Source organism: Elgaria multicarinata, chromosome 1 (genome assembly GCF_023053635.1).
Source record: "Elgaria multicarinata webbii isolate HBS135686 ecotype San Diego chromosome 1, rElgMul1.1.pri, whole genome shotgun sequence".
Classification (NCBI taxonomy): Eukaryota; Metazoa; Chordata; class Lepidosauria; order Squamata; family Anguidae; genus Elgaria; species Elgaria multicarinata.
The window spans coordinates 42,316,745-42,329,861 of record NC_086171.1 but is presented as its reverse complement, the minus strand read 5'-3'; the positions used below and the strand labels follow the sequence as shown (position 1 = coordinate 42,329,861).

The 13,117-nt window shown below is 40.3% G+C and overlaps 1 protein-coding gene across 1 annotated transcript in view; it reads right to left on the bottom strand.

The window, feature by feature from the left end:
- Positions 1-13,117, bottom strand: part of HEPACAM2 (HEPACAM family member 2) — a 37,343-nt gene that overhangs the window by 18,777 nt on the left and 5,449 nt on the right. Inside the window, exons 2-3 of the mRNA XM_063147480.1 lie at positions 8,691-9,041; positions 6,085-6,366 (exon numbers count right to left, since the gene is read on the bottom strand). Of these exons, the coding sequence (XP_063003550.1) occupies positions 6,085-6,366; positions 8,691-9,041 (633 nt within the window). The remainder of the gene's footprint in view (positions 1-6,084; positions 6,367-8,690; positions 9,042-13,117) is intronic.

Here is a 13,117-nt window from a genome sequence, read left to right as displayed (position 1 = left end):
TGTGCTCATGTGGTTGTTATTGTGCTTTATGTAAAACACGTACTGCTGACCCTCTTTGCTTCCTTCTCTAAGGACCATCTATGTTTCTTTGGCCAGTAATCACTATCAGTCCCTGACATTTATTTTCCCAGAGCAGGGACTGTATCACATCTCTGGTCTTTATAGTTTTCATTGTTTTATTTATTTATTTATTTATTGCATTTCTATACCGCCCAATAGCCAAAGCTCTCTGGGCGGTTTACAAAATTTCACATTATCATAATGTGATTTCATTTTAATTTCACATTATCATAAGCATAGGCGTATATTGATAAAATGATTATAAAACATAGTATCCATTTTCCACAAATGGCAGCTCGTTGAAATCTAGGCTGCTGTTCACAGATTTTCAAGAATATGCTTGAAGCACTCATACATATTCTGATGCAGGACTCAGAAGGGTAATTTTTTTTGCATTTAGGGATGTATGAGAAATTCATTTCAGTTTATCTTTTATCAGGATTTATGCGGTTCTCATCCTCTGGACTAAACATGGACTCGGAAGCAGTTTGTGGTTGAAGTTTGTGCTTTTCCAATGTGGATCAGAAAAAATGCATTCGACAACATGTGTACATTTAAAAAATATGCATGATAAAAGGGGGACTTTTGAAAAATATACACAAATACACTCTAATCAACAGGAGAAGAATGCTTTCATTTCAAAGATGAGCACAATTGATCCATATATCTTTAAAAATACACACAAAAACATGCATGGATTTTCATGCAAAAATAAAAAACAAACAAAGCTTGCAATCTGGAATGAGCTTCAACATGGAATATAGAGAATTTCAGTGAGCTCAGTTTTGCTGATTTGCACATCTGTAGTTGTGTGAAGAGATTCTAAGTGAGGGTCAGGCAACCTTTTTGAGCTGTGGGCACAGTTGGAAATTTAAGAAATCCTCCTGGTCATCACTACAAAATGGCTGCTATGGGAGGTGTGGCAAAGGACAAGAAACACGTCCAAAATACTGAGTACAAGGCAGAGGTGGGATCTGAATCCCAACACACTACACAACTCCTTTGAACCACAGTTTTCACCACCAACAGAAATTTGTTTCACAGCAAAATGTGTTGTTTTTTAAGTGGGAATGGTAGGGGGCTTTGGCGGGCACTAAAAATGGTATACAAGGATATGTTGGTCCCCACAGTTACCATGTTGCAAGGGCTCCAGAATTACTGCACTTCATGAGAAGATTGGGTGCACATTTACAATGTATTAGATATCTACACTAGTCCCCCAATTGTCTTAATGAGGTATACCAGCGGTGCAGAGCCTCAGGCCTTGGGACAAATGTCGCTTTCCTGGCATCCAATCTGACCATTTGGGGTTCTCCAGATGGTCACGCTTCCCTTCCCCTTTGCCCCGACTACCGATTGGTGGTTCCCCAGCTTTTGTGCAGGTTTTTCCCCATTCGAAAAGGTAAAAATGCTTCTCCCATGGCTTAGTTATGAACAGTAAGAGCTTAAAGCTAAAATATGCTGGTATTTTTGCCCCGGTCCCTTTCACCGTTAGCCCCAACCACCACTGGAATGTGGGTCTTCCAAAATAGAATTTGGCCCTTGGGCTGAAAGAGGTCCAACACCTCTGACTTACACAGACCTCTAGGGCCAGCTCCTGGGGAAACATATCCAGTGGTGTTCCTCTGTCAGGGCACCTTGGCAGACTTATCTGGCTGTGGCGGCAGTGCTCTAAGCAGCCCTGGGTGTCTGAGTCTCAGCATCCCTTAATGTACTACAATGCCCCAGACTGTTGCTAGGTTGTGGCCATTGTGGAAAATTAAAAGTGCGCCTAGAAAGAAACAATCAAGGGGACCCATGACAGATATCAGCAAATGGGCCCTGCCTGGGCATGTGATTGCTGGCATCTGCCCGAGGATGCCATGTGTTGGTGCTGCAGACAACTGCAGAGCCACCATCTTCACAGCAAATTTCCTGCTATCTGTGCAGGGGTTTGTAAGTGAAAAAGGTACTTGCCTTTGCACTCTCTCCCCCAAGGACTGTGCTTTGGTTGTGCACAATAGTATAGAAAGAACTCATTTTGCCATTCTCAGGTTCTGTTATTTAGGGGGCAATTCCAGAAAGACCCAGATGAGCTGCAAAACTAAAACTTTCTATTTAGTATGTCGGCTTTGGTGGTGTAGCCCCTGGTTACAGACTGCCTTGCAGTCTTCCTAGCAAGCCAATTCTCTTCTTCCTAGTTTTGCTCTGGCCTCTTTCCGTACAAAAGTTCAATCAGTGTTTAGTACATTTGTTTTGCAATTAGCAGACAAATCAGATATGGACTGTGAATAGTATTGATGACAAAAATCCTTCTAAAAGCATATTAAAATAAAATATGTTTAGGTTTTAAGGACATTTCCCAAGTAATTCTCTCTGGCAGTGTTACCTCTTTTCAAATATTGTTCTCAGCAGAGGAGACCTTTTGACTCAGTAAAACCTATTTACTAAATGACTTGTAAAATAATAAATCATCACTTCTTAGCAACAATTTTCTTCTCAGTGGGAACATGACCAATTGCTCCTGTCACCATGAAACTGTTATCCGTCTTGTTTCTGAACAGATGGTAAGTATTTACTGTGGGTGACCTTTATTATTACTGTAACTCCCCTGGCAGTAATGGCATATGGTACATGTAGACCCTGGAGCCTGCACTAGGTTCTTAGTGGAAAAAGCCAGTAGCTGACAAACAGGTTTTAGTGTACTATTGATAAAGTTTAGATTGAATTATGTGACTTAAAAACAAAACTTGGTAGATGAGATCATTGCGGTTAATATGGCTTCTGCGCTATTGCGGGAAGACTTTGTTCCTTGTTAGCCATTTGTTCTATGCTTGTGCAAAATCACTTTGTAAGAAACAAAAAAACCCACCCCTGAAATGTTATTGATTAAATTTTGTAACAAGGGGGCTGAGGGTGTTTTTTTTTAATATATATATATTCTTCTCTGTTTTCAGCTGTATTGTATGAAACCCAAAATGGAAATATACAAATTAGCATCCATGTTTTTAGTTGTAATGTAACGTTGTCCCTGCAGTAACTGCGATCAGTTGGCAAGAATGCAAGGAAACGCAAAGTGGCTGTTTAGAGAAGCATTCATGGTTGCAGGTGGATGTGTATAATATGTTTTGTGAGCCAACCATCGGCTCACTCTGTGTTGTAGCAGGGAGAAAGAGCTAAGAATTGCACCAGAAGTTAGTTGACTGGTGGGATTAGGAAGACCACACTGGTGCCCAGGTAACCTTAGGGTCAGTAATGTGGTGTGAGAGTTATTTCATAACAACATATTCCATGTTGGTCCTGACAAGAACTATTTTCCAAAGAATTACTTTTAGAAGTAGTTGATCTGACTCCATTTAAACCTACATTTTATGTTTGTTTGTTTACCTACAATGTGGGCATGGTTTTCTGAAGGCCTGTTCCCTTGACACTGATGCTGAACAGAGAAATTATGTATGTTTATTATCATCAAAATGATTTCTGGATACAGCCTGCTGTAGATTCCTGCTATCCCCTCTTATGGGTTGTCTGTGGTGATGGTACCTCCACTGAAACAGCTCTTCATATCTGTCACACTAAAGGATAGTAGCCAAAGATCATTCCATGTGCTATGATGATGGCTCACATATTGACAAAAACATTTCAGGCACATGTGCTACCAGGGCCAGCCCACTCATGAAGGAGGGTGAGGCACCTAATCAGGAATTGGAGCTGGAGGAGGAATTACCCAGAGGTCTGTGTTCAGTTGCATTCTGGGGGTGTTGTTTACAGCTGATTTAAAGTGGAAGCTGCAAGCATACAGAAGGCAGCACAGGTGTGCACTGTTGCACAATCCCATCAATTCTTGGGTTAAACAACAGGAATTGGTGTGACATGCGAACCGGGCCCATTATGGGCTGCCTGTAACCTCAGACCTAATTAGTGAATATGACTGTGTCTTAGCTGCTTTGTAGAGTTTGGAATGGAAGGATTCAAATGCATGTGGTTCATGAAAAAAGCAAATATCTGGTTATAATCACATGATATTATGTGGATGTAAACTCCACTAAAAACAATTTACGCATATAGAAATGGAATTTACCTATTTTGGCTCATGACATAATCCTTCTACCATACAGGTTAAGACTTTTCTGCCTTGTTTTTTCACTTTTCATCCTTTAATCACTAAACTCCATATTTGCTTAAATTCGCCCGTTTTTGTCATGCTGTTTTGGGATGTTTCCAACACCTTCAGAGTCAACAAAGCTTCTTTCAAGTGTGGATCAAGTAAACCTGTTTGCTTATATCTTAGTTAAACAAAGTTATTTTTCATCACCCTTTATCCTGTCAGTCAAATCTTTCCAATGTCCAAAATACTGCATATAATTAATTCATATAACTAACTAATGTTGTTTCCAGTCAAATGTATATCCAGATTATCCGGAGGTTTATCAGTCTTATCTCTATGGGTAATCCCATTTGTTTCACAGGTGCGAGTTTAAGCAAACATATAAAACTGCTTACATTTACTTTGTATAGAAATAATAAATGCTGGTGATAATATAGACTGTAGGCCTTCTTTGCCTTTTGTTTATATAAAATATGGCCTGGAACCAAAGAGGTACTTTAGGTCGCCCAAAGGCTTGGAAACACCCAGTGGGATTTGGGCCTTTTCTTTGAACAGCAAACCCACATGACAGTTCAGAAACTGCTTTTCAGGGCTGGTCCTATCATTAGGCAGACTGAAGCAGCTACCTCAAGTGGCAGATACTTGGGAGGGGCAATGGCAACAGCTCTGATCCCCGGACATTCTGCTCTTTGTTCTCTAAACTAGCCTGCTACCCTCAGGTGTGGTAGATGATACTGTCCCATCACTAGCGTTGAAGTAAGATTGAACTGCCAATTCAGTTGGCTTCTACTGTTGAAATGGTGTGTGTGTGTCGTCTTGCCCTTCATTTCCAGGAGCAAAATGTCTTGGACTGGCCCTGCTGCTTTTGAAAGTCCCTCTAGTTTCAAAAGTGATTTGCCATGTGTAATGTAAGTGGAGGTTGTTTGAGAAATATAAACCTTTATTTTTTCATTGTTTATTTATGCACATTTCTATCCCGTCTTTCTTCCATCATGGAAGGCAAAGTGGTGTACATGGGGTTCCTAGGTGGTCTCCAATTCAGGCACTGACCAGTCCCAGCTTTTGAGTGAACAGAACTTAAAGTGTGTAGTTGTGTTGTTCTTTTTAATCCTGGCCTGTATGTTTATAGCATTGGTATAAGTAAAACCAGAATAAAGTCCTGTAAACCCACAAAGAATCATGTACATTAATCATAAATCATAATAGAAATGATCCGCAGTAGATGTCAAGTCAGATTTAGATGTTAACTTCTTCATTTTGTGTCAAGCCATGCTAAGAACTAGGCCTCTAATCTACAATGGGCTCTGCTCAGAATTGTAGAAAGACTCATTTCAGTTTTAGGAGAAATCTGATGCAATTCTACATTATGACTAACACCTCACAGAAGATAGAAAAATGGGGGTGGGGACACGGAGAAGAAAAGGAATACTTCACTACCCCATTATGCTTAAAAAAAATCCAAAGATGTCCAATTAATGTAAGCTTTGATCTTCCATGGCAAAAGGGGTAGGTAAAATACAGGTTTTCTATCCATTCTCCACTATTTCATTTCTCCTCAACTTTGCCTGGAGTAGGCCTTCTACAAACATGGAAGGAGACCTTCATAGAAGCTAAGTGGCAGGCCACTGAGATGTAGTAGTCAGAGTAGGATCGGGGTGACTCAGGTTCAAATCTCTATTGAGCCCTGTAGTTCAATGAGTGATCTTGGGCTAGCTATTCTCAGCCTAACCTACCACACAGGGTTGTTGTGAGGTTATCAGTTTCAAGAGGGGAATTATGTATACCACCTTGAGCTCCTTGGAGGAAAGGTGGGATATAAATCTAATAAACAAATAAAATATGAGATGCTGAGGAGCTACCATTTGCCCACCATGACTCTCACTCTTTTCTAACTGCACTCTTTCATTCAATCACCTCATATATATCCATCTACTCACAATATATAGTTGGTGTGATCGTGTCACTCTCCATGGCACTGACCAGATTAGCTGCTAAACAGCTGTAATTCCCAATGGCTTCTTTAACAACAGGAACAATTGAAAGTGTGTCTTTGTTTACAGTCAAGGAATAATTCGAGCTGTCAATGGGAATTCCGTTTTTCATCCACTGGTAAACAACCCGCGTGCCTTTTCCCACAATACATTTCAAAGTAAGGTTCCCCTTTCTTTCCACAACTCCAAAAGAGGGTTCAGTGTAGATGACTGGCTTTGTGACAGGAACTGCAATATAAAAGATATCAGAGGTTATGGGAAAGGTATTTCTATTCTTTAAACAGAGCATGTGATTTGCAGTTCAGTTGACTGAGCATGTGCAGTAACTGAAAAGGCCTGCATGTGTGCGTACCCCACGGTTGCCCAAGAGGTGCAAACAAGCTGGAAAACCACCCAACAATTGGTGTTGGGGAAAGCAGGTGGGCCTTTTGGGGGACGCCCTGAGGGCTAGTTTGGGATCCTGGAAGGGCTGGATTTGATTGCAAGGGCTGAGATTCCCCACTCTGTCCTGAGGGTTGCAGCCATGGGGCGGAGTGTGCAATTCAGATCAGGATTGTGCTCTGGTGAAGAGGTGATGAGTAACTCTTTTCCTTCTGTGCCAGTGGAGGTGGGGTGGTGAATCCGCTCTAGGTTTTTGTCAGAACCAGTCAGAACTCTGAAGGAGCTAACCAAGGTACTTTGCACCAGACTGGTTCTGACTTGAATTCTGGAGAGGATTCACTGCTCCATCAGCATCAGAGCCACCGGCCTCTACTTTAATCTGTGCCATTTTCTTGATTAAAATAATTTCCCCACAAAGTTGCTATTTGCCCTCTTGCGTCCTGATAAAATGGGTGGGAGGTGAGAAAAGCCCAGCTCCTTTTTTTCTTTTAATGCAAGTGATTCTAATCACATATCTTCTATATTACATTTAGATAAGCTTTACTGCTCCAAATACAATTGTTGCTGTTGTTGTTCTTATTATTAATACTATTATGGCAAAGTTGCTATTCAGACTTCATTCCAAAAGGAGTTTTAAATTTTTTTTATGCAGGAATACCTTTACATCTAATTTAGTCTGCACCACAGCAGAAAAAGGTGGCAGAATTCATTCCTGAGCTGATAGAGTAGATTGTATCACTTCAGCTTGCAAGTGGAGGTTGCTCCCCGATGGGGGGAAAAATGAATTTGAGACAACCCAGCACACCAGTGGAAAAAGTTCAAGCCTGACGTCTCCCTGCAGTGCTAATTATGTACTTTCTTGGATTATGTATTTTATTACATTAGTTGGCATTCAAAAATACCACAACAGCTATATGAAAAGGTACAGCTCGGTCTACCACCTCAGGCCTCTGTCATCTCATTCTGTTATATGTGAGGACTAGGTCCCAGTGCTGACTATTACATTTCATAGATATATTGCAACAATTCACTATTATACAAAATGTATATACTGGTCAGTACCTTCTTAGTTACATAATCATTCAGCACAGAAATTGTAGACAACTGAATGAAATAACTAAAGCTATCGCCTGACTAAATATTTTATCTTAAAACGGGGCTTTTAAGAAACTCACTGATTGATTTTATTTAAATATATGTGCCTGAAGACATTTACAATTTAAATATATGTACCTGAAGATATTTACAAATATACAATTAAGATATTTTAAAGTTTCTCTTCAGTGTGATATAACTTACAATTTAGTGAACAAAGCCAAGTTACAGTATTTTCTTTTTCATCTTTTTGGGGAATCTGGCACATGTGGCAGTGTGGAAATCTAGACTTATGTGATGTAACGTTATTCAAGGGTGGTGATTATTTTATAGGTCACATGACACTCTTGTTTCAACGCTTTTTCCTCATTATTTTCTCTCTCTCTCTATTGTAATATAGTTCACTAATTTTCGCAGTCACAATGTTTCATCGCCTCTTATGTGTCCCGTCTCAGTGTTACGGCCGTGGCTTTCTTGATTCAAACATTCCCTGCTAGCCAATCACTGCCCGGGGGGCATGGTCCTCAAATTTCAGCAGCTACATCCGCAGTTGTGAGGAGGGGGGGGAGAAAGCGGGTGTCGCTGGGTAAGGAGTGATTGGATGCATGAGATGATTGAAGGACCGCCCTCTGCTGCAGTAGGACAAGGAGAGTGTGTCCTCCAGTAACAGAATAAAGGAAGAAAAATTACGCTATGGCTGAGGAGTGTGCACCGAAATGTTTAAAACCAGAGAAATAGCATCCTTGGGACTGATTTCTATCATTAGGAGTGCATGTGTAGATTCAGCCAGTTTCCTCCATTCTAACAGGCTGAAATGCCTCTCCTAAATCTTAGTTACTGGTAATAAGAGCTTTAAGCTAAGATATGTTGGTTGTTTTTTTTTGTATTTTGGGGCTTTCCCTGTTTGGCTTTGGCCCATGCACCCCTGGAATGCGGCCCCCAAGAGTTTCTCTAAAATTGAAATCACCCCATGAGCTCAAAGACTTTTCCCAACTCTGCCCTAGGAAGTCATAGTCACAGATCTTCTGTGTTACATCTAGTTGCACCATTAAAGCCTAGCATTTCTTGTTACTTACCATCAACAGTAACTTGAATCTTTTCATGTGCTGTTGTTGTCCTATTTCCATGGATGTTGATTTTAACGATATAATTGCCTTCATCACTGATATGTAAAGACTTTATCAGCAAGGATGCATTTGGAGGTGTAAGTGTAAATTTGTGCCTATATTCTAAGTCTGGGACAACTGACTGATTTACAGAGATAACCAGATATTTGGGAGTTGTTGCTGGGTTCTCAAAAACCCATATTATCTGGATGTCATAAACTGTAACATTGAAGTTATAGTCAACTGGGAGAATAAGTGGCCGCCCTTCAATGCCATGGATTGTATGTGATGGAACTGTCAACTTCAATCCGGAACAAATACCTGTAAGGGGTGGGGAGATAATAAAGATGGGAAAGACCAGAATTTGAAATGCAAATAGGCTATGAACAATGGCTGGTTTAGGTATTATTGCAGGAAGATACAACATGTTTTAAAACTTTCAGTGACTATCTATAACTTGGTATATCATATTTGTCATTGCTTTGAAACCTTCTTTTCCTATTGTTACTATTTCTTTCTTGAACTCCTCATCACAAATTTTAATGCAGCAATTTATAATGCCATTTATTACCTATAAGATATGCCATTTCATTTTTAGATATGTAGGATTGGATCAAGAAGTTAGGCATACTTTAGTCCCATTGAAATCAATGTCATGTTAGCTGTGACATTGATTTCAGTGGAACCAAAGCATGATTTACTTACCCAACAAACATGGGGGTCATCCCATGAAGTTGATTGGTGGCAGATTCAGGACAGATAAAAGGAAGTACTTCTTCACACAGTGCATAGTTAAACTATGGAATTCACTACCACAAGATGTAGTGAGGGCCACCAATTTGGATGGCTTTAAAAGGAGGTTGGATAAATTCCTGGAGAAGAAGGCGATCAATGGCTACTAGCCCTGATGGTTATGTGCTACCTCCAATGTCCAAGGGAGTAAGTCTGTGAGCACCAGTTGCTGGGAACATGGGTGGAAGGGTGCTGTGCACTGCTTCTTGCTTTGTTGGTCCCTGGTCGACAGCTGGTTGGCCACTGTGTGAACAGAGTGCTGGACTAGATGGATCCTCGGTCTGATCCAGCATCAGGGCACTTCTTATGTTCTTAATCCTGTGCTCCACTCAATGAGACTTACTCCCTAATAAATGTGTTTAGGATTGCAATCTGGATCCAACCCAGAAAGTTGTCTGAAAAGTAATACAAAGCAATATGTTGCTAAGTACACAATCAAGAAAAAACTTGGCACTCTGTACTGCCAGGTTCTTCATTAATCATAACCATTTTTATACATTTCTATAACTTTAAAAGTTTACTTGTCCTGCAGTCCAAAAACGTAATGAAAACCACTATGGGTATAAAAATAAATACATTCTGTATAAATATGCTTTTTGTGGGCCATGGATATCTAATGACAAAATGAACCAACAAACAAGGATAAGGCAAAATGGAAATATACAAGCATGTCTGTATCTGGCAGACCACTGTAGCAATATTAAATCTTTCAACCCCTGGTCACCTTACATTAAAGGAAAGATTAGTTTCCATTTGTCCAGTGTATGTTTCCACAGTGACTGTGGCTATATATGAAAGAGTGACATGTGTCTGGAAACAAGTTTCTGGCAGTTGTGATTACACCTTTGGGAGTATGCTTTCTATGTTAGTCAAGTCAAAGATTTATCATTTAACCAGTTAGGTTATTGCAAGATATGCTTAATATATTTACACACAGACACACACATTCCATTTACACATTATAATATTTGCTATGTGTTTCTTATAATGTGTGAAGCAACTCTCAGAATGGATAATTTTAGAACAATAGACAGAAAACATGAAAATACATTGAGAATGTGCCATGACTCGTAGCAACCATTTTGTGTGATCAGCTTGAACCTTAATTTATGGACAAACCAGGATTCATAGTCCTGTCTCTACTTCATGATCTAGGCAGACAAGACAAGAAAACCCAGACTGTGTATGTATTGGTATCAATTTATATCCCACTTACCATATCTAAAGCTATCTCTAAGTGATTTACAGAATCAAATATTAAAATACATCTTAATAAATACAAAATGTATCATTTATATGAATGCACTGTATTCATAATTTAAGTTACAACTATGTTTCATAGTGCTATGCTTTAAGGATCAGCACTAGTTTTAATTAAAATCAGTAATATTATATATGTTCCCCTTTGCTGCCCATTGTATCCCCCGGAGTGGAAGCGCCCAAAAGCTTTTCAGAACTCAAAGCTACCGATCTCCCTACCTCTCTCAGCAGAGCAGGGATGAAGAACATCCTGCCTGCAGTACAAATACGGCCCTTCAAGGTTCCCCAGAGAGCCACCCCCTTCCTCCCAACCAGCAATTTTTTGGTGGTTTCCTCACTTTTGTGCATTTTTCCGTCATTCTAAAAGTTTGAAATGCCTCTCCGAAGGCTTAGTTACTGGCAGTGAGAGCTTTAACTTACAATATACTGGTATTTTTTTCTATTCCACCGCCCTCATTTTGCCCTTGGTCCCTCATGACTGAAATGTGGTCCTTGAGAGCTTCTCTGAAATTGAATTCAGCTTTTGGGATGAAGGAAGTTGGCAACCCCTCCTGTAGAGAAACTTAAAATACTATGCGCAAATCTGCTTAGATATGGAGCGATATGTAAATATTGTAAATAAATTACATTGTAAATAAACACTTCTAGCCACATTAACATTTCAGGTAGTTATGTGAGTAGTAGGGGGCTACCTGCTTCTTGTGAAGCAGATACAGGGCAGTAGTTTATGAGCCAAACTTATATACCACCATAATGGTTCTATGTAGTTCCTCATATCTTAGTTAGAGTCATGGAATATGTCCAAGCAAATAACAGCTGAAAAGGAACCCTTTTGTATTCCTGTCAGGAAGGGAGGAGCTGCCTGCAGGGGAAATAAAGTTGTTCTCTCTGAATATAGTCAGATGATTTATTCAGGTGTAATAAGTATGGGAGAACTTGGCCAGAAGGAAGTAGGAATTAGGGAACTAGCTGATATACAACAAAGCCCTCTTGTTTTATCTCTTTTATTTCTTATGGGAAGAGAGTTCACATTTAAGATCATTTTGAGAGTTCTGCTGAAAAGCAGAGTACAAATATAATAGTAATAATAATGATGAATATTTTATCTAATTAGCATCACTTTGAGGTTCTAGGGGTTCCCAACAAGGCTCCAGTCCCTAGAGGTCATTGGGTCATACAGCTTGACTATTGAGTCCAGACCTCCCCTAATTTCCCTCCAAATAACCTTTGCTGCCACTGATTTACAGAGAGCAGTAGGACTCTGATCCATGACTGTGTGATTCAAAATCAGCACAAGAGCGCTACAAAACCACAACACAGGTAGTCAAATGAGCAAACATATATTTACTAGCAAACGGACCCAGCTTCACACGCATTGGAATAGTCCTTAGCTTGATATAGCAAAGCCTTCAAGCAATTTACAACAGCTGCCAGAGTTGAACACATTGTACCTGCCTGTCTGAGTGAGGCCATGTCTGCTCACATCCCTAGGCACAGCCCCTGCCATGGTGCAATCCTATAGCTCCAGGATGGTGGGGTTTGTCCACTCCATCCCTTGAGGGCGACTACCCCACAGTAAGGGGAAGGGTGCAGAGGTATAACTGTCCCTCAGCCTACTAATCTCCCTTGGCTTCAAACTCTATGGACTGCTATGTGCTAGTTAAGGAAGTCTGCCCCTAGTGACTGAAGTTGTTATTGCAGGCTTCAACAATATAGCCTCATGTAAACTGATTAATGTGTTTTAAAAACAAATTCAACCTGAGGTGTCCATCGCTAGGGTCCCCTTAGTATGCACACCAAGTTTCAGGTGTCTAAGCTTTCATAATCTTAGCGGTATGGCACTGACTGACAGACAGACAAACAGTCACATATTTTCTTTTATTATTATGAGCATAACTTCCAGAACAATTAGTCATTCAATAAAGAATAAGAAATGATAGTTCTGATAATGTAACCCAACCTAACTGATGCCCTTTTTAAATGCTACTTCACCAGCAGGCTCTTTTTTATTCCACTCCTCTGTCTACCCCTTACCTAATATTCACCCTCAACTGACATTCTCCACCTGCTACTTTAACTAGGGTGACCATATTTGGGAAACCAAAAAAGAGGACACCTAGTGTGTGTGTGGGGGAAGCAGCTTTCTGAGTCCTGCAGAAAGTACGTTATTCCCCCGCCACCTTAAAGAACCCGATTGGAGTGGAGGAGGGGAAAGGATTTCATTCTGCACCACCACCATCCACTCCAATTGGGGCCTTTTCTATAATGTCCACGAATGACCCACTTTCCCCTTTAAGACCTCAATTGGAGCTCGGAGTGGGGGAATGATGTGCCTCAAGAAAGCA